The sequence below is a fragment of the Podarcis vaucheri genome (genome assembly GCF_965113315.1).
Source record: "Podarcis vaucheri genome assembly, chromosome: 1".
In the NCBI taxonomy this organism is placed as follows: Eukaryota; Metazoa; Chordata; class Lepidosauria; order Squamata; family Lacertidae; genus Podarcis; species Podarcis vaucheri.
The window spans coordinates 45,760,327-45,786,299 of record NC_138759.1 but is presented as its reverse complement, the minus strand read 5'-3'; the positions used below and the strand labels follow the sequence as shown (position 1 = coordinate 45,786,299).

Below are 25,973 nucleotides of genomic sequence, written 5' to 3'. Positions count from 1 at the left end.
TTGTCGGTCAGTTGGTTTACGGTATAAGGTGGTGTCTATGCGTCCATCCTGTATTTTTATAGTAGTGTCCAAAAAATGAATTTCTTGCATGGATTGATTCATTGTTAGGTCCTCATAGCAATCCCACCTGATCACTACAGTTAAAATGAGGTTCTAAGCAGCTGCATGTCAAAGGAATTCAGGTCAGCAAAGCAGTGCCATGAGAGGAAGTGTTTAGCCATTTTCCCAGTCTAATCCCTCCTCAAAACTGTTATTTGCCTGGTGGAGAAAGATATGCAGGTACCATGGTACAATCTAAACTGGATGCTCTTTCATTTCTGAGCTATTTCTGTGCCAGAATTCCTCTGGAAAATAGCTGCCTGCAAGACGGAGTTGTTCCGCCAGGCCTTTGGTCAGGGCTCACCCTGACTCCCCTTTTCTTTTTGTATAAAAACTTATGTGAAAGAGGCCTCCCAGCATTCTCACAGGCCCATATAAGATCAGCATAAACAGTTGGGCCGATGAGCACTTACTGTTCCCAACCCTAACCCTGAGGAAAGCCATCTAATTAGACTTTGATTTGGACCTGTTTTAGGAAGTGCCGTATTTTTTGCACCATAACACTCACTTTTTTCCTCCTAGAAAGTAAGGGGAAATGTCTGTGCGTGTTATGGAGGGAATGCCTACGGGTGGCATGCCTACGGATTTTCCTCCTCTAAAAACTACGTGCGTGTTATGGTCGGGTGCGTGTTATAGAGCGAAAAATACGGTAATTTAATTATTGTTTGATTTTATACTAATGTTATATATCTGATGTTAGCCGCCCTGAGCCCGACTTCGGCCGGGGAGGGCGGGATATAAATAAAAGATGATGGTGTTGATTATTAATATTATTATTATTAGTGGTTTCACTGCAGTCTCTCCTAGTGATTAATCTGCCTTTACTATCTGGGTGGAAGGATGGGTAAATGACAGATAGAAGGGGTGATAGGCAGATCACAAGAGGATGGACACGTAACGAAAACATTACAGGTACAGAGTCTTCATCTAACATTGCAAGCTGTCATTACTACAAACATGAAAGCTCTCCAGTACCAAAGATTTTTAAATGATTATGATTTAATTCCTTAATTTATACTGCCATCTTGTGTTCACCAAATGAAAGCCCAGTTGCAAGACTTGCACTTCCATGTACAGCGTCATCCACACTCACGCTTTCCAGGCACAGGTCTACACTTTAAAGCACTGCATCCAGGCACTTTTTATTTGCCCCAACAAAATCCCATTATTTAACACTGTATCGGAACAAATGATAATTCGGATTTTCCATGGATTGCTGTTTGCGCCTCTTCAGAGGTAAAGAGCAATTTTACAGGGCACTTTAAAGCATGCTCCTAGAAACACGGTGAACCCTAAGCCAGGGGTGGGGAACCTGCGGCCCTCCAGACATTGTTAGACTCCAAATCCCACCAGCCACAACCAGCAAAGGCAATAGTCAGGGATGATGGGAGTTGTAGTACATCAAAGCCTCAATGGTCTCAAGTTTTCCATACTTGATGTAAGCAATTGGAATACAACATATTAAGCAAAAACAGTGCAATGACACAGAAAATGTTGTCATTGCAGGAAATTATATAGACTGCTCCAGCTGACAATCCCTCTTTCTGTGCTGGAGGAACCGACTTCCACATGCCTTTCACTTAAGGGGAAGCAGACACTTCATCCAAAGACAAGTACATATGTGTGGGTTCCCCATGTCCCTAAGTTCAGAATAATGATGCAATTTTAATTTTATTGCTGTTGTTATTTAAATTTCTTGCCCACCCTTCACCCTGAGATCGCCAGGGCAGATTACAACAATTTGTAATACAATATTAAAAGCAGTTTAAAACTGCTTACAATCACAGAATTAGGGCGGGTCCTGATAATATACACCTCAAAGTGTGAAAGGCCATGGTAAAGCAATGAAGGTTCACCATTCACTGAAAATGGGGACTGAATTGAAAAATCCCACCTGATTTGATTCATATTGATTGTAGCTGTTTTTGTTACCTGCTGGCTTTTCTCCTTTCCACTGCTGTCTGCAGAGCTTGCAAAATCAGTTCCCTGTTATTTTGAATGTTATAGTCACTCAGGTTTATAAGTTTGTTGAATTCCTCCTCGGTGTAAGTCAAATTTGTCATTCTGTATGGTGAGTTTAAACTAGTAAAATCCACCTCTCCCTTAGCCGTGTCTGCAGAAGTTCGCCTAATTCCTGCACAAAGGTTGCCAAAAATGGATAGTATGGCGGGGGGGGGGGGGAGAGAGAGAGAAGAAGAGATTGGGTTAACACTGTGTCTGTAAAATAGTATCCCTCTGTGACGAGGATGCCCAAATTCTGTATTGTTGAGAGTCACTCTATTCTCCAGATAGCTGTCTGTCTATAATAGAACACAACCTGGAGGCTATTACATATAATATGTTCAGCACAATCTAGCAATAAAGACACAGAGCACAAGTTGGCCATATTTCGGACATTACAAATGCATGACCAAACATTGACTCTCTCTCATGGATGCACACAAAAACATGTTTTTCTATCTTGATTGATATTTCATCAGAGGGGTGGGGTGAAGGATAAAATAGTTTAATGGACTATATGTGCTTTTGGGTTGTCAGTGACATTATTTATTAGAGCAGCAGTGCAATCTATGCATGTTTACTTGGAATTAAGTCTCCCTATAATCCTGTACACACTTACCCAGGCTGTAACACTCTACACATTTACCACAGAGTAAGCCCTATTGAACTCAGTGGGGCTTACTTCTGAGTAGATATGCATAGGATTGTGATGCAAGGCTTGCTGCACGTCTTACAGGTCTAATCATTACATGTTTGTACACTGTGGCACATAACCGAATGTATTCTCTTTTTTACATGTGAGAGCCCGGCTTGTTATTTTATTGACTGTCTGATCACACAGTTCAAAACTAACAGACCTGTTTCTTATATATGCTACCTGAAGGTAGATTTGAAAAGGACCATGTGCCAAGCAAAAAAGGGACTGTAGAATGTTCCCACTTGTAGAGCTATCGTTTAAGTCTGACTTATGTGAAAAGGCACTGGCTACAATCTAACAGAATGTTTTTAGCATGCTGAACCCCATGGATTTCTGTAGCCTTAAGTATACTTAAATTCTCTGTTTGGGCTATCAAATTCTTCCATTTAAAGACCAGTTGTCAGGGCTGCCTCAGGTCTCAGCTCACAAAAGACCAACGCCAGGCTCTTCTTATATACAAGGATGTTTATTGCAGTTCATTATTGGTTCCACAACCGAGGCGTGCAGCCCCGCGTCTCTTAGGCTAGACGTTTGAAGTCCCCTCTGAATCGGTCCCGCCCCTACACCAGCTTAAGAGGCTTGTGCTAGTCCACCTCTTCCTGTCTTTCCTTTTCCGCAGGGTCTTTCTGCCCCCCTGGGTTCCTTCCCTCCTGCTCTCTCCTGAAGCGGATTCCTGAGATGCCTGTTCTTTGGGGCCAGGCTCCTCCTCCGGGCTCTCTCCATTTCCACGCGCCTCCACATTTGAACTTGGCGCGCGTTCGCTACCCCTGACCTTCCTCTTGACACTTACACTACTCCCTGTACTACTCTCCGCCCCTTCCGGCAGGACGTCCTGCCCCGATCTCCTTCCCCTGTCTCCTTCCTGCTCTGCTCCGTGTGTCACACTGGGAACTCCACTCTCTTTGCTTCGTTCCTGCTGGGAAGCCGGCCCCGATCTCCCACTCCCACTCGGGGTTTCCCTGCTGCTTCCCTGCTCCTGGCAGGTCCCCCCTGTGACCCCCCTTGGCCTGACTAGGGGCGCCCCCTTCTGGGAATCCTCCGATTCACTTGAGAGACTCATGGAAGACCTCAAGTCATTGTCATCCTCTTCCTCGCTGTCCTGGGATTCTTCCCCATCGCTCTCCGTCTCCCCCCTCACCTGTGCCTCTGTCCCTGAACCCCTGACATCCATCCCCCCTCGAAGCCCCCCCTTCCCCCTTCCCGCTGCTCGGGCGCAGGTTCTGGGGGCTCCGTCATTGCGGAGGTCGCTGCCGGACACAGGTCGTCGACGTCGATCTCCTCTGCTTCCAGTTCATTGTTTGTGTGCTCGAACCCATGGTCCTCTCCCAACATGTTCACGTCCTCCCCTCCCCCTGTTGCCTGGGTGGGGTCTGCTTGCCAAGGACCCATCCGCCACCTCGTGCGCCATGCTGAGCCTCAGTTGCTGCCCTTCCTCTTGGCCCTCCTCCTCTTGACTGGTCTGGATGCAATGCTGCGCGCAGTAGGACGAGCCGAAGGTGAGCTGCCGCTGGTACCACACCATGGTTGGGCTGTGCCTATCCAGCCAACTCATGCCTAACACTATAGGCGTGTCTGACAGGCGAGTGACGTTGAAACTGATGATTTCTCGGTGATTGCCAATCTGCATCACCATGGGTGGCGTCTGTTGCACCACCTGCCCACCCAGCAACTTCCTGCCATCCACCGTGACGACGTTCAAAGGCAGCGTGGCTGGTAGGAGCTCTATGCGATGCTGCTTGACGAAGTGCACCCCCACGAAGTCTGCGTTGCTCCCACTGTCAATTGTAATGGGGACTTCCAGGGTGCGTCCATTAGGTAGCTGGAGAGTTGCAGTGAGCTGCACCACTGGCTTAGGTGGCAGGGGGTCTGTAGGCTGCAAAAGCGCTAGGGACTGCCCTACTGACTCGCCTGGCTGTGCCCCAGCATTTCTGCTTCCAGCCAGGCATTGCCGTTTCCCTGAAACTGCTCTTCATGTTGTGCTGCTGCAGTTACTGTTGCTAAGGCTGCAGTGTGCTGCTGGAGCCTCTGGGGACACTCTTTGGCCATGTGCGTCCCACTGTCACAGATGTAACATTTCCTGTTCCCTCTAGGAGGCTTCTTCTTGACTGCTCCGGACGCTGGGGCTCCGGCCGCTGACTGAGCCTTTGCACTCCCCAGTTCCATCGGTTCCTCCCCTGCCTGCAGCTGAGGTGAGGGACGCGTACGTCCTGGATCTCTGGGAAAGAAAGGAGGCACTCTAGACGGTGCGTGAAGCTGGCTACCCCCCTCATTGCGCCAAGGGCGTTCTTCATGGCGTACTCCAATGGCGAGCGCCCGCTGCACCACGTCTGCCAGGGTTTTAGGTCTGTCCCCCCTTGCCAGTTCGTCTTTCACAGGGCCAGAGAGCCCCTCCCAAAACAAGTCTCTGACTGCCAGAGAATCTTTCTCCCATCGCAGCACATTCAGCAAGGCGAAAAAGCGAGCATGGTACTGACGTACTGAAGCCTTGCCTTGCCTTAAACCATGCATCTCCTGGCGTGCTACATCCACATCCACGGTAGATTGGAAACAAGCGTCCATGCATTTGATAAATTCATCGGAGTCCCTTCGCGCAGGGCAATCCTCGCGCCACAGATTGCGCAGCCAAGCCCTCGCTTCCCCATGCAAGTGGGACACAATGAACCCCACTTTCTCCTCCTCATCTTTAAAGTCATCGCGAAGCAAATGCAACGCATATTCTACGTCTGCTCGAAAACTGGGGTACTGCTTCAGGTTCCCATCGAAGTGGGCCACCAAGTTGCCTCCCCTTCTGCCCAGTGCTACTCCAGTAGATTTGGCCCCCGGGAACCCCACTTGGCATGCATGATCCCACCTGGCTTGCAGATCTTGGCACCGCTTCTCCACCTCTTCCCCCTTCTTCTGGGAGACCACTACCTCAGTGGTAAGCTGGGAGACTGCGTTGCGTAGCTCAGCTATCTGCTGCTCCATACTCATGGCTGCCAAACTTCGTGAGCTTTGCAAAAAAAAATTTGCGTATCTTTGGGAGGGGACTTACTGTCAGGGCTGCCTCAGGTCTCAGCTCACAAAAGACCAACGCCAGGCTCTTCTTATATACAAGGATGTTTATTGCAGTTCATTATTGGTTCCACAACCGAGGCGTGCAGCCCCGCGTCTCTTAGGCTAGACGTTTGAAGTCCCCTCTGAATCGGTCCCGCCCCTACACCAGCTTAAGAGGCTTGTGCTAGTCCACCTCTTCCTGTCTTTCCTTTTCCGCAGGGTCTTTCTGCCCCCCTGGGTTCCTTCCCTCCTGCTCTCTCCTGAAGCGGATTCCTGAGATGCCTGTTCCCCCCTCCTTCGTGCTTTGGGGCCAGGCTCCTCCTCCGGGCTCTCTCCATTTCCGCGCGCCTCCACATTTGAACTTGGCGCGCGTTCGCTACCCCTGACCTTCCTCTTGACACTTACACTACTCCCTGTACTACACTCCGCCCCTTCCGGCAGGACGTCCTGCCCCGATCTCCTTCCCCTGTCTCCTTCCTGCTCTGCTCCGTGTGTCACACTGGGTACTCCACTCTCTTCGCTTCGTTCCTGCTGGGAAGCCGGCCCCGATCTCCCACTCCCACTCGGGGTTTCCCTGCTGCTTCCCTGCTCCTGGCAGGTCCCCCCTGTGACCCCCCTTGGCCTGACTAGGGGCGCCCCCTTCTGGGAATCCTCCGATTCACTTGAGAGACTCATGGAAGACCTCAAGTCATTGTCATCCTCTTCCTCACTGTCCCGGGATTCTTCCCCATCGCTCTCCGTCTCCCCCCTCACCTGTGCCTCTGTCCCTGAACCCCTGACACCAGTATATTTGTCCTTCTCTTTTCCCTGTTTGTAATATAACAATGGAGACAAGCTGCTAACACTCTGACTTGAAAACAGTTATTTTGGCAAGAATCCTCAATGAAAAGCTGGGGGAACATCAGAGAGGGAAAGGATTGGTTGAAGCTCTTGTGTGGTATTGACAGGTACAGGCCTTGTGGGAGGTGGTGATGAATGTCCTGTCCTTTGGAAATACTGTTCCTACACCACTTAGCAAGAGGACCTGGGTAGACTCATTTGGTTGGAGCATGGTGCTAACAATGACAAGGTTGCAGGTTTGATCCCCATATGGGACAGCTGCATATTAATCCCTGCATTGTGGGGGCTTGGACTAGATGATCCTCAGGGTCCCTTCCAACTCTACAATTTTATGGTTAGGCAGTGGCTTCTTTGCTACTTGGTCCCCTGTCTCATAGAACATGACCAAAAAGTTCAATACTAACCAGGTTTTTTATACTCCCTAAAAGAGTTGTTCACTAGTGGGAAGTGAAGTATGATTGGAGCTTCTGTGTTCTCTTTGTCCTCAAAAATGTAGCATTCCTTTGGATTCTCCCTGTCTTCTTCAGTCAGTGCAATTTCAGGAAAAGGAATATCCTGGTCCAAACAGTAGTTGCCCATCTGTTCTATAGACTGCAGAACAAAGAGGAAAACTAGAGTTTAAATAGCAAAACTAAGGCCATTTCCCCCCCAACAGTCCTCATCTACTATTGTCAAACCTAACTAAAGCTATAGAGGAGAAAGCCACTGCTTTGCTGTTCAGGTAAATTTAGTCATTTAGAGAGAACAATATGCAGGAAGAAAAACAGACCATTTCCCCCCTTCTCAGTCATCTAGGAATCCATGGTGCTGACATGAACTCCCTATGGATGGATGCACATTATATAGGTGCTTATATGTTGTAGGTCATTGGCAGAGGATCTGCTTTGCATGTATAAAGTCCCAGATTCCATCCTTGACGTCCCTGGGTAGGGCTGGGGGAGATCCCAGTCTGAAAGTCAGTGAAGACAATATTGAGCTAGATCAGGGGTCAGCAAACTTTTTCAGTAGGGGGCCGGTCCACTGTCCCTCAGACCTTGTGGGGGGCCAGACTATATTTTGGGGGAAAATGAATGAATTCCTATGCCCCACAAATAACCCAGAGATGCATTTTAAATAAAAGCACACATTCTACTCATGTAAAAACATGCTGATTCCTGGTCCGTCCACAGGCCGGATTTATAAGGCGATTGGGCCAGATCTGGCCCCCGGGCCTTAGTTTGCCTACCTATGAGCTAGATGAACCAGTGGCTTGACTCAGTATAAGGCAGCTTCCTATGTTTAAACACAGAAACTGGTTTCATGCAACTCGCATCACCATATACAGAATGAAACTCACTTTATAATTGGATCACAGGAAGACTTCCATGTTTAATTTGGGAGCTACTCTACAGCATGCTTAGCTTAATATTTAATCTAACCCTCTTAGGCTAGCATACAGGAATAAGGATTTCTTTATGAACAATTTGTATGCCCCAAAACATTCTCTAGTCCAAAGATAAAATAAGAATAATCTTACATTAAACCTGGTCTCCAACAGGTTGTAGTCGAGTGATAAGATAACATCCACATTCCTTTCCTTTCTTATCAATGGAGGGCAACTGGTATTGATGAAATATCCAGCATCAACCAAGAATAGCTCTTTTTCCTGAGGTGTAAGAGAGTTGGGGCACTGGTCCAATTTACTGTCTGCAAGGCAAGTATTTCTTGCTATTGTGATCATACAGGACATGCTTATCTAATATACACCAATGAAATACTGAAAAAACAAAACTTATGTTCGTTTTTGATGGGCTGCTTTATGTCTTGTTAGTCTTAGCATTAATCAGAAAACAAGCACCTTCAGCGGTCTATCCAAACTAAACTGCACTGCGTACTGTGTCAAGGCTTTATTTGACTGATTAATCACTAGTACTAATGCTGAGAAAACAAGTACCATATTTCATCTAGCATGACTGTATTTGTACATAATTTGGTTGTAAGTTACCGGTACTTTGGGTTCTCTTGGGCAAGATAAAGAGACTAAGAAATTTAATAAGTATAATACATACATACATACATACATACATACGTTTCCTACAAGGATATTGTAGCAAGGTGGTGACTTACATGACAAAACCTGGTGAACATTTATAGTGCAGGAAGGGTTTGGCTGGGTTCCTCCCAATTTCATGTGCTGATTTATTTACCTTGCCACATGGAGAATGTTTCATGTTGGTAATAGTCCTTGTGTAGCTGGAGACCTCTCAGAAAGTTAGGTTTCTTTTCTCCTATTGGCCGACTGGTCAGAATTCCATTGAAGATGCTGGATCTGTTCATTGGTGGAATGAAACAAGCTGTGTGACATAGAGAGAGCTGATTTATAGAAGCCCTGTTGACTTTATCTTGAAGAACAGCAAAAAGCACATACTATGAGAAATTCTAAATTCTGATGCTCAAAAACTAACACCAACACTATGTGCACTAGCTGTTTACTGGTCAAAGTAGTCATTTGTGAGGTTTGGACATCTTTTATGTTCAATCAAACCTCCCTTCTTTATGCTGCCACACAGAACCTGGGCAGATGGCATAGCTTCTGAAGAAGGCGGATTCTGAGCTTATAAATAAATAAATAAATAAATAAATGCTTAGAATAGAAATTATGGTTCTGATCTACTCTTACATCCAGTCCAGATAGTCCATTTGTTTGCACTCAATGTATTTCACACTTGCAGCAATGCTTTGTGCATTAGATGTGACATGCACACCCTGCACAATCACACTAACCCACACATTTCTATGGATTGCAGCCAAAGACTTTAAATGTAATCAAAACCATTTAAAGTAGCATGTGCTTTCCTAGCAAGTCAGGCAGAGAAATCAGGTATATGTGTGAAAAACAGCCCCACAGAGATGGATGGGTAAAACCCACAAATTAGCTACAATGTTCAGATTATGATCATCTGCTTTGCAGATTCTCTGCTGTATCTGCACAGTGATGCATTTTATTCTTTAGTTCCTTCTCTGTTGAAAAAATGCCACCGAACTAACAGAAATTACCCAGGCCACTTCTTACCTTCATCCTTTTCTTGGTCTGGGAAAGGCCACTGCCAGGATTTGTATAAGTGGTGAACATCCTTCAAATTCAAGGAAAATATGTTACTCCAAATGCCTGTAAATGTAAACATATTCAAAATGAAGACTTTCAGCACCTCTCTTTGTCATTCTCAATCCCTAAGAACTCACCTGGTTATCTGGATGCTAATTAAAGAAGCATGGATCAGCCCTGCTTGTTTCTCAGTTTCTGTGAAATAGGTTGATGTATTTAAATTCGAATCTTACGACAGCCCCAGAAATCCCTACATCTGTGTGAGCTTTGGACATGAAAATGAGAGCAGATCTGGCAGCCCTGTACTCTCCCCATTCCACATCCTTTTACTGGCACTATTACTTAGATAAGTGATTGCCAAAATGGGCAGTGCCACCCACTGGGGGGCAGTGGGGTTACCTAGGGTGTCAATAAGAGGCAAGGGAGTGGCAGAGGTGTACATGACTATCAGACTTTGAAAAGTTGGTGTCACTGGATGAGTTTCATCAATTTTGTTGAATTAATTAAGCTAAGTAGTTTTAGTTGGATTTTGAATAAATGTGTATTTTTTTGTTACTGTTTTGAATTTTGTTGTTTGGTAATCTTCCTTAGTGGGTCATGCAAACTGCTATTTTGAATAATGCCTTTTAAAGCATAGGGGGCACTGGGGATGTATTTATGGAACGAAGGGGTTTGCAACCCCCAAACATTTGGAAACCTCTGACTTAGATGGTGCTGAGCTGATATGAAATGAGAGATTTGGACTAGTTAGGTGATAGTATCTTGGTGGACCTTTGCCTTCAGCTGTTACCTACTTTGTGCTTTCAAGATAGGAGTTATAAGTCTAATAAAAAGTGAACAGGCCTGCAATGTTCAGGATTATTTGGTGGACGGTTTTTGCTACAATTTCAACAGGCCATTACTTCCTATATGTTCTTTCCACACTTGTCCTTTTTGGTGCAGCAAAGGCTTTGCTACTCTGCAATCAGCTGGAAGCAGCATTTAGCTGAGAAATTAAGGGACTGAACTTCCAAAGCATCAGTTTTTGAAAGGCTGACTTAAAGGGTTTTCTGCATCACTTGTAAATTGGACTAGATGGGTTTTGAAAACTCTTACAATGCTATGATTCTGTGGAACTTTGCAGAGCTTTTCATATTGGTGACACACTTTTTAGACATGCATCATTTCATGACACATTCATTTAACCAGAGGTTAAACTAATCCCCTTCCAGCTCTGGGAAGAGCATGGAGAGCATTTGTGCAACACACCTACACACTGCAGCCAACACACAAACGTGTTGCAACACACAGTTTGGAAAGCTCTGATTTAGAGGATGGTTCAGGCAGGCAGCTGTCTTGCAGAGGCAGCCCATTAACTAGCAGGAAAAAAATGAAGAAACATCTACTGTCAGATATAGACCCTGTGGAGGATGGAGAGCAGGAGGAAGCAGGGCTCTCTGTGTGTGTGCTGTGTGTGTGTGTGTGTGTGTGATTGTCCAATATAGTTAGATAGACATGGAAGGAGAATACAGGGGAGGGTCTGAGCTGTTTTTTCTTCTTGCATGTTTTAGAATTTCCCACATCTACGGCACTGTATCAGCTCAATGCTCAAGAGAGAGTTACAGATTTTTGATAACAAGCTACACTTACTATGGTAATACTAATATTGAATTTGGCAAGATTGGGACTCAGTTTGGCAATTTTTCTCACCAAAAGATAACTTTCCTCAAATCAAAATTAAGTCACCTTCCAAATAGCAGATCCGAGACTCTGGTCTCTTGTTTATTAGTCGTCCCATGAAGAAATCACTTCCAAAATCCTCTGGGCAAATGAAGGCCCCGTACTTAGAAAATCCAACCTCATATGGGGAGAATTCACACCATTCTATAAGCAGAATGAGAGAAGAGAAGTGGAGAAAAATATACCCCAATGCCTAAAATCAGGAGAATGATGAAGACAGAATTGCTCTCTTTGGGTGAAATTCAGGAAAGGTTTGTACAGAGCAGAACCATTGAAATGAATGGACCTAACTTAGTCACATTCATTCATTTCAGTGGGCCTACTTTGAGTAAGTCTTCATTTTGGCTGCAGTTCTGAACTACATACACACTGAAGCCCCCTGATATGGTTTCAAGATTTCAGGTGGTTCTACTAAAAGACACCATACCATTGTTGAGTTGCTTACCTTTAAATTCACAAGTGCTCTGGGTGTCCTTCTTGACATTGAGGGCCAGGTAGATAGGCAATGGATTCTGCCCCTGAGTCACAGCCTGTTGCTGACTAGAAAGTTTGCTATCACTTTGCTAAGAGGAAATGATGCAATGAAACACAAAGAAAACAAGAAGAAATTCAAAGGCAGAAAATAAATTATGAAGCAAGAGATGCTTCCAAGCCAAGCAGCAGACAGCATGGTTGGGTTGTGGCCCTCACCTGAACCTCTGCTGAGTCATGTTGCGGCTGCTTACCGAGCAGTAAAGAGGGAGCGGCCAGGTGGTGGCAAGGTCAACATAGTGCAAATACACCGGCAGGAGTGGTGGGTTGGCTCCACTGGTGCAACCACCATAACAACAGCCCCTCTGGATCGGGTCAATGGCCCATCTAGTCCAGTTCTCACAGTGGCCAACCAGATGCCTCTGAGAAACCCACAAGCAGGACCCAAGCACAAGCGCACTCTCCGCTCCTCTGGTTTCTAGCATCTGGTATTCAAAAGCATACTGCCTCTGACTGGGAGCAGAGCCTCCTCACCCTCTAGTTCCCAGTAAGCAACAACAACGCAATTGACTGGAGGTCAGGTGAGTGCTGCCACCTCACCAGGCCATCTGCTGCTGCCCAAGAGCTAGAACGACCGCTCCCTGCATTAACTGGGGGACGGCTTTTGCGTGGTCGTGCGCAACCCCCTCCAGGGACTACTAGACCCCCAGCAAGGTAGGTGGCTTCGCCGCCCCCCCCCCAAGCTGGATACCTGGAGGTTCCCACCTAGCCTTGTCAATCAGCCAATCCTGGCTGGGGGGGGGCGCGTTGCCAAGGGAATTGGCCAGGTAGAGTTAGGACCGCCCACACTCACAATAGAGGGTGTAACTCACCTGTTGGTCCTGTCAGCTCCTGAACTTCCCCACCCTGCCCTCCCTCAATTTATGCCTTCTTTCACAGTTTAACCTTCTTCTTTACAGCTATGCAGGCACTGCTGCGGTCCTAGATGGTCGCCATTGAGGGACCAGGAAGGAATTTCCCTGTATTGGCAGGTTTCACCTTCGCCATAGCAAAACGTCACAACTTTGGCGGTTTGTAGGCCTTGGGTGGAATCCTTTAGTCTATCTTCCCTCAGTGGGGGGGGGGTGAAGCAGTGACACACACCCCTGCAGTGGCGATCCCAGGGTTCCCCGTTAAAGGCAAGGCACTGGCCATACACCAATGGGTTGTCAGTGCTCTCTGCTACGACGCGGCGAAATGGGGGGGGGGCGGGCTCTCTGCTTGAATAGACGTTCTCCAGAGTCAGCCCAATCCCCCCACACTTTGGATAACCCTGATGTTCCCCAGATCCCTGGCTGGGGACTGGGAGGGATAAATGCCCAATGCCTAAGCCAAGGTCTTCCTACATCTGAGAATTTAATAAAGTTGTGGCCAATTTCAATCCCATAACACGTTGTCAGGTGTCATTATACCTCCTGGGGGTTGCCTGGGCCTTGGGGGGTCTCCGTCTGTCTAAGCAATGTCTGGAAGGAAAGATGAAGACACTTAACATCCTTAGGGTAAGAGGGTCTTTGGAACACATACCTCGTCATGGAACATGCGGTCAATTATAAGGGACCATACATCAGTAAAATAAACCGAGTGCCCCTCTCGAGCTCTCTGCCTTAGCTCCACATCATAGCGCTGTAGGGCCTCCAAGGAGAAAGCACTTGACTTGCTCCTAGCAATATATTCCTGTGCTCTGTGGATTGGACCCATCAGGTCCTTTTGAGACCAGTCAGCATCTTCATACAAACTTCTCATTGTCCTACAGAAAAAATAACACCTTCAGAACAAGGCAACACTATAATTTAAACTGCCTTGTAAATTACACTCACAAAATCTACCCTCCTATGAATAGGGCCCAAAAGTATATTGTAGATTACATGAATGTAGATTACATGTTCGATTTGGAAGGGATGCTTTAAAAAGAAACCAGGGGAGGGCGGGCTAGTCAGGTTTGGGACTATGGCACACAGGGAGAGGGATGAATGCTTTCCCAAACCCTGCACCATGGTGCCTAATACAGTCGTACCTTGGTTCTCAAACGCCTTGGTACTCGGATGTTTTGGCTCCTGAATGCCGCAAACCTGGAAGTGAGTGTTCCACTTTGCAAACTTTTTTGGAAGCTGAACATCTGATGAGGCTTCGCGGCTTCTGATTGAGTGCAGGAAGCTCCTGCAGCCAATCGGAATCCACAGCTTGCTTTTTGAACTGTTTCAGGAGTCGAACGGACTCCCAGAACGGATTAAGTTCAAGAACCAAGGTACCACTGTACTGTACAATTGTTTCTCTCCCCGAAGCTGACATTTGCCATCAGACAGAAGTTGTTATTGAAGCTACTGTTGGCGATAAATATTTTTTTTTAAACCCTTCCACATGTGCAGCAACCTCAAATCTGACCGGGCCTCTCCAGCAGCTGCTATTTTTCACAGTGCTAATTCACATTACCATGTTGCGCCAGATGCTCCAGAGAGGTATGTCACACAGTCTAGAAGATTCAGCTTCTGAAGGGCAGAGAGGTGTCCATACAAAGCTGACATTGCTCTGGCTCCTCCTCCTGTTGCCATGACAGCAATCACTGGGACCTGTGGCACAAACAGGATGGAGTAAACAGGAAATAACTGTGCCTAACTTGTTCGGGATTACCAGTCAAATATCTAAATATTAGTAAGTCAGGGGTAAGCGACCACAGAGCTTTATTGCTAGATAGGCAGGTCCATATCATAGGAATATATAGTCATACCTCAGGTTATAGATGCTTCAGGTTCAGGATACAGAAGCGCCGAAACCCGGAAGTACCGGAACAGGTTACTTCCGGGTTTCGGCGCTTTGCACATGCGCAGAAGCACCGAATTGCAACCTGCATGTGCGCAGACACGGCGCTGCAGGCTGCAGGCGCTGCGGGTTGCAAACGTGCCTCCCACATGGATCACATTCGCAACCCGAGCGTCCACTGTAAATGGTGCAGAGAGAGCTCTGTGTGATGTCATTTCCCCTGTTTCCTGCGATGGGATGAAACAATAGATTTTTAATTCTTTCTCCTTCCTACCGCCTCTCTTTCACTCCTTTCCTCACCTTCGATGCAGATGCATGTCTGTGTGCGCTAATCAACCATATATTTTGAAACCTAGAAGAATTTTGTCCTGCATAGTTTTCCTACTATCGTTGCCGTGGTCCAGTGCAAGACTGTTAAGCTTACTTTGTAAGCTGTTTGTTGCCTGACTCTTTTATAGAGAGGGAAACCAAGGGGAATTGCTCAGAAAAGGAAAGGCTCCTCAACCTAGTTCCAAAGCTTCTATTTTCATTATGAAGGATGGGATTTTAATGCTCTGCTTAACCCACACACGTGGGAAACTGGAGAGATAAATTGTAATTAATATTTTCTCTCTTAGCCATCAATAAGCCATCCCACATAACCTGTATCCAATGTCAGTAGGCCATAACACTTTCTTTCCAGGGGGTGGAGGGGGAGAGAGAATACCAGTTCAATGAATAAAAGGTATTAATTACAAAAAGCACACATTTGAAGCTTACTCTTTTTTTCTCCTCAGGGGATGTCTATCAGAGAAAATGCATTTAAGAGCGTCTGCTTTTCTGTGGGTCCTCTTTGTCTGTTGACTCTATTTTCCTTCAACAATGTGTTGCTACAGTTGATTTCTCTCAACAAAGCAGCTTCTCTGCAATACCCACACTAAATAAACTGCTTTAGTTCTATTTATATATTTTTGCACTAACATGAGTAGCTTTGGGTCACAAAATGAAGCACATGTACCTCATGTCCTTGCAGCTCCTGCTCCAGCAGAAGAACCTTTTTCAGAGCACTGGCAACCACATTCTTGCGCTTAGACAGGAAGTCCTGCTCAGCCCCACAGAGATCACATCCCAAACGCACATCTAAATCTCCTAAACTGGAATAAAAAGAAAGAAATGCACCTCCCTTTGTCACCTGATATACGGAGGTAGAAAGCAGGGTTGTGCAGCTATGTAATTTGAAACTGAGAACTTAGTGTGATAGATTTTGTGTGTGTGTGTGTGTGTGTGTGTGTGTGTGTGTGTTGTCATTGTTGTGAGATTTTAAAACATGAAGCTGGCCTGGTACTCAGACAAGGACTAAAATGTGCCAAAAATGAAGGTAAGAAAGGAACAGACTCTCATCACCATCATTGCTAGGCTATAACACTGGATAGTCTCTGACGGATGCAGAAAGAGATGATATGAATGGTATTTGTTCCAACTAATTATTGGGCTTTCTTAAAGTGAAGTGCATGAGTATGTGATTTGCTGGACTGAGCTGGAAGTTTTTACCACTATACAGAGCCAAGCTGAACAGACAAGAATTTCTTATTTGATTTGATTTCAATATAATAATAAATAATAATTTCTCACCAGTCATTGACCTGGAGTTGCAGCTCCAATTCTGCATCCTGAAAATGAAGATGTTGAGTTTACCTATGTTAAGGTACTAAGCAAATGCACTGTGCAATGTTCATAAATATAACACAATAGATTGTTTATTACCAATCCCAGGGTTTCATTTTCATAAACATTTCCAAGCATGGCACTTGTGGGTCTCTTAAGAGCAGTGGAAGAGGCATACACCATCCCAAAATCTAGGTAACTGATAGATTATTTCTTAACCACTAGACTGTTTTCTGTTTATTAAAGTTCTAAATATGGGACACAAAGTAGAGCTTTGACAAGGGGGAAAACATTCAAATTTAGTAATCCAGAAAACAAAGAATTAAATCCTGATATGGACATAATGATATCATTCTTTGAAAGGAACAATGAATTTACAAATCCCCTGTTAAATTTCAGAACTAATGTGTGGTTTTATTGGCAAAGAACTACTTCCTTCTTCTCTTCTGTGCCAAGAAATTACTTCTATCACACTTGAAACTCAACAGGGCAGCTCAGTTGGTAGATTATGAAACTCTTAAACTCAGGGCCGTGGGTTGGGCAAAAGATTTCTGCATTGCAGAGGGTTGAATCAGAGGACTGCTCTGGTCTCTTCCAACTCTACAATTAAATGATTCTATGATAAAGATGAAGCCACATACCTTTGATAAAGACAAGGCTACTTTTGTTTCCTCTCCTGCAGGGAGGGATTTCAGCAACACACTTGGACATTCAGTAGCAGCGTCTCCAAGCCATTTCCCCACAAAGGAATTACTCTAAAACGAATCACAAGAATGTAAACATACTCTAGAACACATCGCAAAGGAAGCAAAATGAGACACATCTGAGGCTCTAGATACTGACTGCTTTCAACACTGCTGCCTGTTCTACATATGAATCCCTCACTGTTTGGCCCTTACTATATAGGAGAACAGGAAAAGCACACTCTGCCAGCAAGGACATTAAAAAAATGTCTTTATTAAAAGATATTCATGTATAACAAAGGTACATATAACATCTCTATTTCAATTGATAGAGTCCTTTCTACAGGTCAGTTACATTCTGTGTGAAACACTGCTGTCACAGGCATTGTGAGGTTGTGGGGAGAGAGAGGAGGAAGAGAGAAGGGGGGGATAATGATATTTAATTCTTTTGCATAGTGTATGCAGAGTTTTTGTGTCAGCATTACGTGGATAGATTCTTTATTTATTAAAGCACACCAAGGGTCCAATTTCTCAGCAAGCTTCTCTGTAATGGTCCTTTAGTGCATTAGTTAATCTGGCCCCTGCAGGTACACTGAAGAAAGCTGTCCTTGGTAAGCAAAGTGTTACCTTCGTACTGGCCTCCAGTTTTGGCTCCCAGTTCTTCACACAGTGAAATGTGAAGCTTTCTGACTCCTGGCTGATCGCTTGTGCTTCTTCAAAGGATTCCTTCACCACAAGTTCAATATTTTTATTGTCTAGGAGAAAGAATTATTTTAGTTAAAATATTTCTTTACCTCCCTTCTTCAGTGCAAAGGTGTACTTAAGAATATACAGTACAAAGGTGTACTGAAGATATACAGTACTACTTTACTGTATATTCTTTCCCCCATGAAGCTCAAAGCAGTGTACATGGTTTGTCCCTGCCTGGAACCTGAATTTATCCTCACAACAAGACTGAGAGATAATGAATGGCCCAAGTTCACTCAGTGAGGCTCTTGGCTCAGTGCAGATTTGAACCCTGGTCTCCCAGTTCAACACTCTTAACTGCTATACCACACTGGTTTTCATATGAAAATAATTTTAAACAATGCAACAAAATGGTACAAGACAGGCTGAAAACAAATGGTGGAATTCACTGTCATGCTCTTCTAGTCGTTTTGTTTTTGAACAAGTGTTCCTACTTGACAGACAGACAAACTGATACCCTCTGTCCTCCCTACACACACACACACACACAGAGAGAGAGAGAGAGAGAGAGAGAGAGCCAGTTGACCATCCCACTTTTACTGTACTTTGCAGTTGCGTGCAGCATGTCATGGCATTACAGTGGTACCTCGGGTTACAGGGTTACATACGCTTCGGGTTACATACGCTTCAGGTTACAGACTCCGCTAACCCAGAATTAGTACCTCGGGTTAAGAACTTTGCTTCAGGATGAGAACAGAAATCGTGCTACGGCGGCGCAGCAGCAGCGGGAGGCCCCATTAGCTAAAGTGGTGCTTCAGGTTAAGAACAGTTTCAGGTTAAGAACAGACCTCCGGAACGAATTAAGTTCTTAACCCAAGATACCACTGTATAAGCAAGAGAGATACAGCAGCAATTGCATTTACGAAAACTACCAGTACAGTTACGCCTTACAATTGAAAAGAGGCTTCAGTGGAGATCGCTCTTTGGTTGTCTACTTAACAAATTCACAAGAATGGGACTCACTTTTCAAACACTCCTCATTCTTCCACTTGTCCATCTTAATGTCTAAACGTGAAACCTCACGGGCCTGGGAAGAAAACATAACAATCATAGAAGGTTGAATTCACTAAGCCTGCTGTAGTCTGAAACAGAGGGGTGGAATCTACACACATATAAAATAAAAAAACACTGTGAAAATGCTTTGTTTTCAAACATTTTGAAAATTACATTGAATTTTGCATAGCTCACTGTCGTCATCTAGTGTCACATGTGTATATTGCACTTTACAACACATCTTTTGTTGGAAGCTGCCCAGAGTGTCTGGGAAAACCCAGCCAGATAGGCAGGGTATAAATAATAAATTATTGTTTAAAACGTTTTATTTGCAGCTGTGTAGCTGAGTCCTGGGTGTGTGGGGTGTGCAGAGTTATTTCTGAAGAGGACACAGCTGTGGGCAACCTGAGGAAACTCCATCAGATCTTGGTGCCTGACCATAAACACAAGAGTGATCAGTGGACCTGCTTTGTTCTGAGAGATTTCAGGGTTCCATTTGTTCGGTCTCTGAGTCAGAGCCAAGGTGGAATTCTGGGTGAGAGCTAAGATGTGTTCAGGAGGCATGCTAGAAGTAGAAGGGGTTACCATCAGTTCTAACATCAGTATATAATTATTGGTGCATTCCATTGGTGATTTTATTGCATATCTTTTAATATGCATGGGTTCTTTTAATTGGTTGCATACTGCTTTAACATAATGTATTTTTCGCCCTATAGGACGCACTTTTTCTCCTCCAAAAATGAAGGGGAAATGTGTGTGCGTCCTATGGAGCGAATGCAGGCTTTCGCTGAAGCCTGGAGAGCGAGAGGGGTCGGTGCGCACCGACCCCTCTCACTCTCCAGACTTCAGGAAGCTATCCGCAAGCCTTGGGAGCCCGTGGGAGTTCCCGTCGGGCTCCCTAGGCTTGCAGAGAGCTGCCTGTATCCCGAAGCCTGGGGCGCGCTGAGCTCAGTGCTCCCCAGGCTTCGGGCTTCGAGCAGCTCTCCACAAGCCGGGGGAACCCGGCGCGACTTTGCGCTGGGCTCCCACGGCTTGCGGAGAGCTGCCTGAATCCCTGCGGATAGTAGCCTGTTCTGGGGGCTGGGGTCGGGGGAAGCTCGGGCTTCCCCTGCCCCAGCCCTGCACCTGGGGGGGGGGAATAATTTTTTTCCCTTTATTTCCCCCCCTCCAAAAAAACTAGGTGCACCCTATGGGCCGGTGCACCCTATGGGGCGAAAAATACAGTACTTTATATGTTAAGTGGTATACAAATGATCTAAATAACAACAGTAACTCCTTTTAAGGGGAGTCTTAAGGAGTAGGTGGTCGATGGAAGGTAGGTAATAGGTAAAAAGGTATATCTCTAAATGGTTTGCAGCACATAACCAAGGGTTTCTGATTCCCAATCATTTAACAATTACAGCAACAAAAAGGCTTTTCTCCACTTCTAAATTAGGTTGCCAAGATGAATAATGTTTGGGGAGGATGAAACAAGGAGTTGATTATTGTGTGACTCGGATCTTTGCGCTCAGTTCTGGTACTGAAAACAAATTCCTGTGCTGAGCCTATGCTCAGGGACAGCTTGTTCCTTAATTCTATGTTGCCCCACCCCCACGCACACGCACCCACACCATCACCACTGTCTTGCACTTGCATCTTGTTAGTAGACCTTAATGTTCTAGTAAAAAACAAAGCAGAACCTCAAAACGTGGACTTTGCCATCCAAACGTAACCTATAATGTTCCTTTTGCCTATTCTGATCCTGGAAGATTCCTGTATTTTTCTTTTAAATTTTAACCTGGAATCAAACATGACAGGTTATAAGCAACTACATTGGTTAATGTTTTCCGTATTATTTCTGTTTGGCTCTATTCTGTGTGGCACTGTTCATTAATAATTTCCATGCTCTTTCTGCTTGGCTTACAATGTGAGGCGCACTTAGCAAAACAAAGTCCAAAGTTTCAGGTTTTCCTTTAAAAAAAAAAAAAAAAAAAGCTCAACAAGTTTCTGGTTGTCCTGATTTTTATGGCAACCCTAGAATTCAGGCCGACTCTACTCCATAGCTAGGCTTGCAAATCTTCCTGCTCTTGTTCAAAACTTCCACCAACACCTGCAGTCTGCTCCAAAACCTGCCCTCCCACAGTTTCTTTAAGGTGTACTTTCATTTAAAAATAATCATAAGACTTTATATAATCACAGCATTTTTAATGTGCAAAATTCCTTTTCATCATTGAACTTGGAAAAGGTCTGTGTCATACATAATTCCCACTTTATAAAGACATATAATGGAGGTTGAAAAGACTGTGATCTGCCCAGGACTATTTTTTCCTGATCTTCAAAGGCACCGCACTGTTGCTCTGCTAAAGTATTTCCGTTTATTCTACAGTACAGGACCATTTCACAATTAATTATTTGCTTGGAATGACTATCTCAGGACTCAGCTACATTAGTAAAGAAACAACGATTTGAATGCGCAATAAACATGCAACACCAGATGGCGCCAGAGAGCAGGAAATTTTAAAACATGGCTTTCCATAGATTTTTTTTTCTTTTGTTAAAACGATCTAATTTCTGACTTACTTATAGCGGGGTTTTTCCACTGTGTTTAGATCCACCCTCAGACATTTGACAAAGACCAGTATATCATACAGATTGTTTCTCGTTTGCAACTACGTTGCTCCTATAGGACCCTCCTTATTTCTGTAATTTTAAGTTGTGGTCGTTGCTTGTTGGCTGAAGATTACAGGGCAGTTTACAAAACACAAAAATACATACCATAATGGCAAAGAAAAACAATAACCCCCTACAGTTGAGGTATATACAGTAAGCCTTCCGCAGCCCATGCCACTGAGGCAATCTCTAGCAACAGCAATGGATCCAAAAGTATCCCCCCCCCCCATTACCTGCCCTTTCAGGGGCAAATGAAAGATGTAAAGGAAAAGTGAAGCTGTGTGTCATCAGCATACTGCTGACAAAGTACAGTGGTACCTTGGGTTACAAACACCTCAGGTTACAGAGACTTCGTGTTACAGACTCCGTTAACCCGGAAGAGGTACCTCGGGTTAAGAACTTTACCTCAGGATGAGAACAGAAATCGCACGGCGGCAGCGGGACGCCCCATTATCTAAAGTGGTACCTCAGGTTAAGAATGGTTTCAGGTTAAGAACAGACCTCCGGAACGAATTAAGTTTGTAACCAGAGGTACCACTGTAATCCAAACCCCCCTCAGTGGTTTCATGCTTCAGTTATTTTAATTATTGCAACCTGCCCTGGGACCCTGGAGTGAAGGGCAGGTAGTAAATTACAATTTTAAGAAGAATATAAGAAAGATGCTGATTGTAGTTAATAATGGGTCTTACCGTAAGGATGCCATTAGTAGCAATGCTCTCAAAGCCCCCACATCTGGGAAAAATATAAAAACATTCAGCAACAAAATGCATGTTACATTTTTAATGCGTAGTTAAATATCCTGAAATCTAATTTTGAATCAACCTTCCAATACATTCATCCGTTGAGTTTTATTCGTCCCTCGGGAGAATCAGCATTTGCTGTTTAACGTAATAGACTAGGCCTTCATAACTTGCAATCCAACCAGGTGTACACAACACCTCAGCAAGAACCTAAAAATTATACTTTGTGAGTGGTTTTGACACTGTGACAGAAGCTGAAGAAAAAAATACTGTGCAGACAAGCTGTGTGGGGGGGCAGGTGCAGAGCCACTGATCTAACCGAACTTGGTATTAGGTGGCTCCCTATGTTCCTGCGTTCTAATAGTATGTCAAACTGCAAACACATAGAAATTAAAAAAAATTATATTAGAAGGGTGGATGAGCCTAGCTATTGATTGATTGATTGATTGATTGATTGATTGCTTCCAACTGAGATGATGTCTATTAACTCCATTTTATAATCAGAGCAATTCACTCACATGCTCTCCATCTTGAATTCTACTTCAAGGCTCTCTGGTCCCTATAGGGGAAAGAACGAAAAAGAAACGATGGCATTGTTAGCTCTGAGCCCAGCCCACACAGAGTTTACCACTTGTTGCCTGAGGGAACAACTGTTTTAATTGTACGCTAGCCTGAATAAATTATACTTGCTCACTGCATCAGCCCCTTTTTCCCACGGGATGCTTCTGTCTGTCAAATAGGCCAAGTGATACAACCCTCCAAGGCAAACCCTCACAGAAAACTCCACTTGAACAACTGTTCCCAGAACTAAGGTCGAAGAGTAGCCAAAAACTGCTTTTCAGCAACTCAAAACAAAGCAGCCTATGAAATGCATTTTTGGAAAGGGAAGAAAATTATCATGATTGACACTACCTGCATGTGTCATAGCAGTGTCATAAAACTGTACAGTTTTCCTAATTACTGCCCTCTAATTAAGTAAGGAAGGGTTGTAACTCATTTTCTTTGCATGCAAAAGTGAAGATAATACTGAGCTAGTATTATGGTCTGACTTTGTATAAGGCAGCTTCCTATGTGCCTAGAATAAGCTATCAATTCAGTTTAATCTCCCTCATTGCAGGCCACCCAGAAAACAAATCAGGTAAATTAAAACGAACGGAAGGATAAAGATAATACAATTTCAGCTCTCTTCCTAATTAATATTATTCATACGTTGCACTATATTTTTTTACTATTGTGTAACTGGCTCTGGGACCTTTTGGTGATAAAGGCCCCAAATACATAAATAAAGGATATGTTGTGTCAATTCTCACCTGACGGTTCAAAAGTAAGTCTTCACAAATAGTTTCCCCAGGTCTCACTTTAGCAATATCGTAGGCAACCATGAATATGAGATCATCTTTGGTAACCATGTCTTCATCGTAGAGCTTCAGTTCCAGCACATTCTGTGCACAGATAGGAAAGGCATGAGAGAAGGCATATAACTCCATTTCACAGCATGCTGTTGAAGATAGGGTGGACTTTCTGATTGCATGCTATTTTAAGGAGTGGCCATTTCTTCCAGAACATGCCATTCCCACAGAACGTAACGGATATCTCTTAAGCCAGAAAGCACATCTCCAGAATGTTCTCTGCTTTTGAAATTCTGCCCTTGAAACCTTAAATGTGTGAGGCCTCAGCACTGAATGCTTGCACTTCCTCTCTGCTTTCCATTTACCACACACTTCAAATTCACAGAAACCAATCACCAAGAGTATTCTAGTTTAAAAGCTGCCTACCTTGACCTCAGGTTGGATAAAGAAATGGAAGCTTTCATTCCAAACAGGATTACTTATGTTTGAGATGACTTTCGTCATCATTTGTTTATTTGAAGCTGATGGCAGCCGAAGGCTCACGTAACAATCAGAAGAAGTCCCTAGAGCAAAACAAAACCACATCAATAATCATTATTTGGTGCTTTATTATCATTAGGTAATAATAGGGTTTTGTAGGCTTTTCTGCAGAGGGGAAAATACAGGTTTCCCAGTCTTCCATCCAATACTTTGAAGAACCGTCAAAAAACAACATACTGAAAGAGATGCAGAACAGTGTACATTCTTGTTATAGAGGTTCTGGACTCCCAAAAAAAACTCAAGATAAATGCAATGCAATGAATTTAACAACTCACTCACATGGGTCTCTTGAAGGTATGTGTCGAGCCTGGATGACCTTCACAGAGAGCAGGTAGAATGGAAAGGTTTCAACCTTTACAGAAAACAAATGTTGCTGAATTAATTGTGCAACTTGGGTACTTACATCAAAAAACAAAATATTAGTCATTTCAGTAGAAGGATAGATTGAACATTCCCCCTAGTTAAAAATAAAGATATCTGAAATTCCTATCATTGTACAGAAAAAAAATACAGAACTATGACTGAGCCTTCCTTACTCTGTTCCAGAAACATTACTATTGTAAAAATATTTGGATACTTCCCCCCCCAAAAAAAAGCTGTGATTATTAAAATCACCTATAAAAATATTTAATTACACACTTCTCTCTCATAGCTTCCACTTCCATCTTCCTTTGTCATTTCAATATTAGCTGTTATTGACCATGTTCCTTAATTGAGAATTCTCTTCAAAAGCACTTAATCTAATTAGCATTGAGTTCTTTAAGTCACACCGATTCCTTCCATCAGTGGCTTTCTTGTGTTGGTCACTAATTATATAGTATGCATTTTGTTATATTCTCCATTGAAGTATTAATTTCAGAACAAGCATCCATGTGACCTGTAACAAATACCACCTTTCTGTCATGCCACTACACCTGGTCACTTTCTCGTCACTGATTTCAAATTCTTCATCCGTTCTTATTCTTATGATTTTCTCGAAGGAGTGCCCAGCTCAAGGTTTATCAGATGACATGTGATCCATTTTCAAATGATTTGTAGGCACCTGAACGTGTCTCTGCAAGTTTGCTCATGGTCTGAAGACATATACGTGACTCAGGATAGTACTGTGACCAAAGGCAGCAACGGGACAGCGTCTATGAGGCTGAATTGATTTGTAGCTTCCATCATTCCATTGGTTTGGTCTTTATGAAGAGCATTGGTAAGAAGATTGCCGTCCATATGGTCTTGCTGTTCTACATTTCACTAAATTTGGACTTTTGATCATGAGAAATATTTTGTGACTTCATTAATACTGGGCAGCATTTGATGGCATTTAGATCAACAATTATATATTCTAATATCACTCTCTTGAAAATATATTTAAATTAATTCATCTCTTCTAAAGTCAGGTGCCCTTACTTGTTTCTGAATCTTCTTTTTCTTTAGTTTTTTATTTATACATTTCATTAGTTTTACAATCCATTTAAATTTTCAAAACTTGACTTCCTTTCCCCTCTTTCTGTGGTTCCTTAAATGTATTTTTAATATCTTCTACATATTCAAATTCATTTAACTTTCTCATTTAATTATCTACTGTAAATATATACTCTTATAAAACTGCAGGTTATTACAATAATCCTGCTAATGTTTTCATCTATTTACAATTTATCTGTAAATATTCAATAAACATTTTCCATTCCTTTATAAAAAGTTTGTTATCTTGATTTCTTATTCTTCCAGTAAGTTTCGCCATTTCTGCATATTCCATAAGTTTTTGTATCCATTCTTCATTTGCTGGGACTTCTGCTTCTTTCCATTTTGGGGCAGGTAACATTCTTGCTGCTGTAGTAGCATACGTAAATAAATTTCTATACAATTTAGGTAGTTCTTTCCCTATAATTCCCA

General features: G+C 43.8%; 1 protein-coding gene across 6 annotated transcripts in view; it reads right to left on the bottom strand.

Annotated features, from left to right (window-relative positions):
• LOC309541710 (cytosolic phospholipase A2 delta-like) overlaps window positions 1-25,973 on the bottom strand; it is a 74,392-nt gene that overhangs the window by 47,502 nt on the left and 917 nt on the right. For 2 of the 6 annotated variants that reach the window (XM_082239889.1, XM_082239891.1), the window contains exons 2-20: window positions 24,369-24,441; window positions 23,976-24,112; window positions 23,511-23,642; window positions 22,719-22,759; window positions 22,150-22,192; window positions 18,782-18,845; window positions 17,699-17,826; window positions 17,030-17,143; window positions 16,356-16,393; window positions 15,742-15,877; window positions 14,418-14,554; window positions 13,512-13,734; window positions 11,923-12,040; window positions 11,484-11,621; window positions 9,726-9,821; window positions 8,860-9,006; window positions 8,190-8,359; window positions 7,078-7,264; window positions 1,231-2,233 (exon numbers count right to left, since the gene is read on the bottom strand). In XM_082239889.1, coding sequence (XP_082096015.1) covers window positions 2,028-2,233; window positions 7,078-7,264; window positions 8,190-8,359; window positions 8,860-9,006; window positions 9,726-9,821; window positions 11,484-11,621; window positions 11,923-12,040; window positions 13,512-13,734; window positions 14,418-14,554; window positions 15,742-15,877; window positions 16,356-16,393; window positions 17,030-17,143; window positions 17,699-17,826; window positions 18,782-18,845; window positions 22,150-22,192; window positions 22,719-22,759; window positions 23,511-23,642; window positions 23,976-24,112; window positions 24,369-24,441 — 2,328 coding nt within the window. In that variant the 3' untranslated portion in view covers window positions 1,231-2,027. Of the gene's footprint in view, window positions 1-869; window positions 2,234-7,077; window positions 7,265-8,189; window positions 8,360-8,859; window positions 9,007-9,725; window positions 9,822-11,483; window positions 11,622-11,922; window positions 12,041-13,511; window positions 13,735-14,417; window positions 14,555-15,741; window positions 15,878-16,355; window positions 16,394-17,029; window positions 17,144-17,698; window positions 17,827-18,781; window positions 18,846-22,149; window positions 22,193-22,718; window positions 22,760-23,510; window positions 23,643-23,975; window positions 24,113-24,368; window positions 24,538-25,973 lie in introns of those variants that run through there. The other 4 variants (XR_014223827.1, XM_082239888.1, XM_082239890.1 and 1 more) reach the window with 4 other exon arrangements.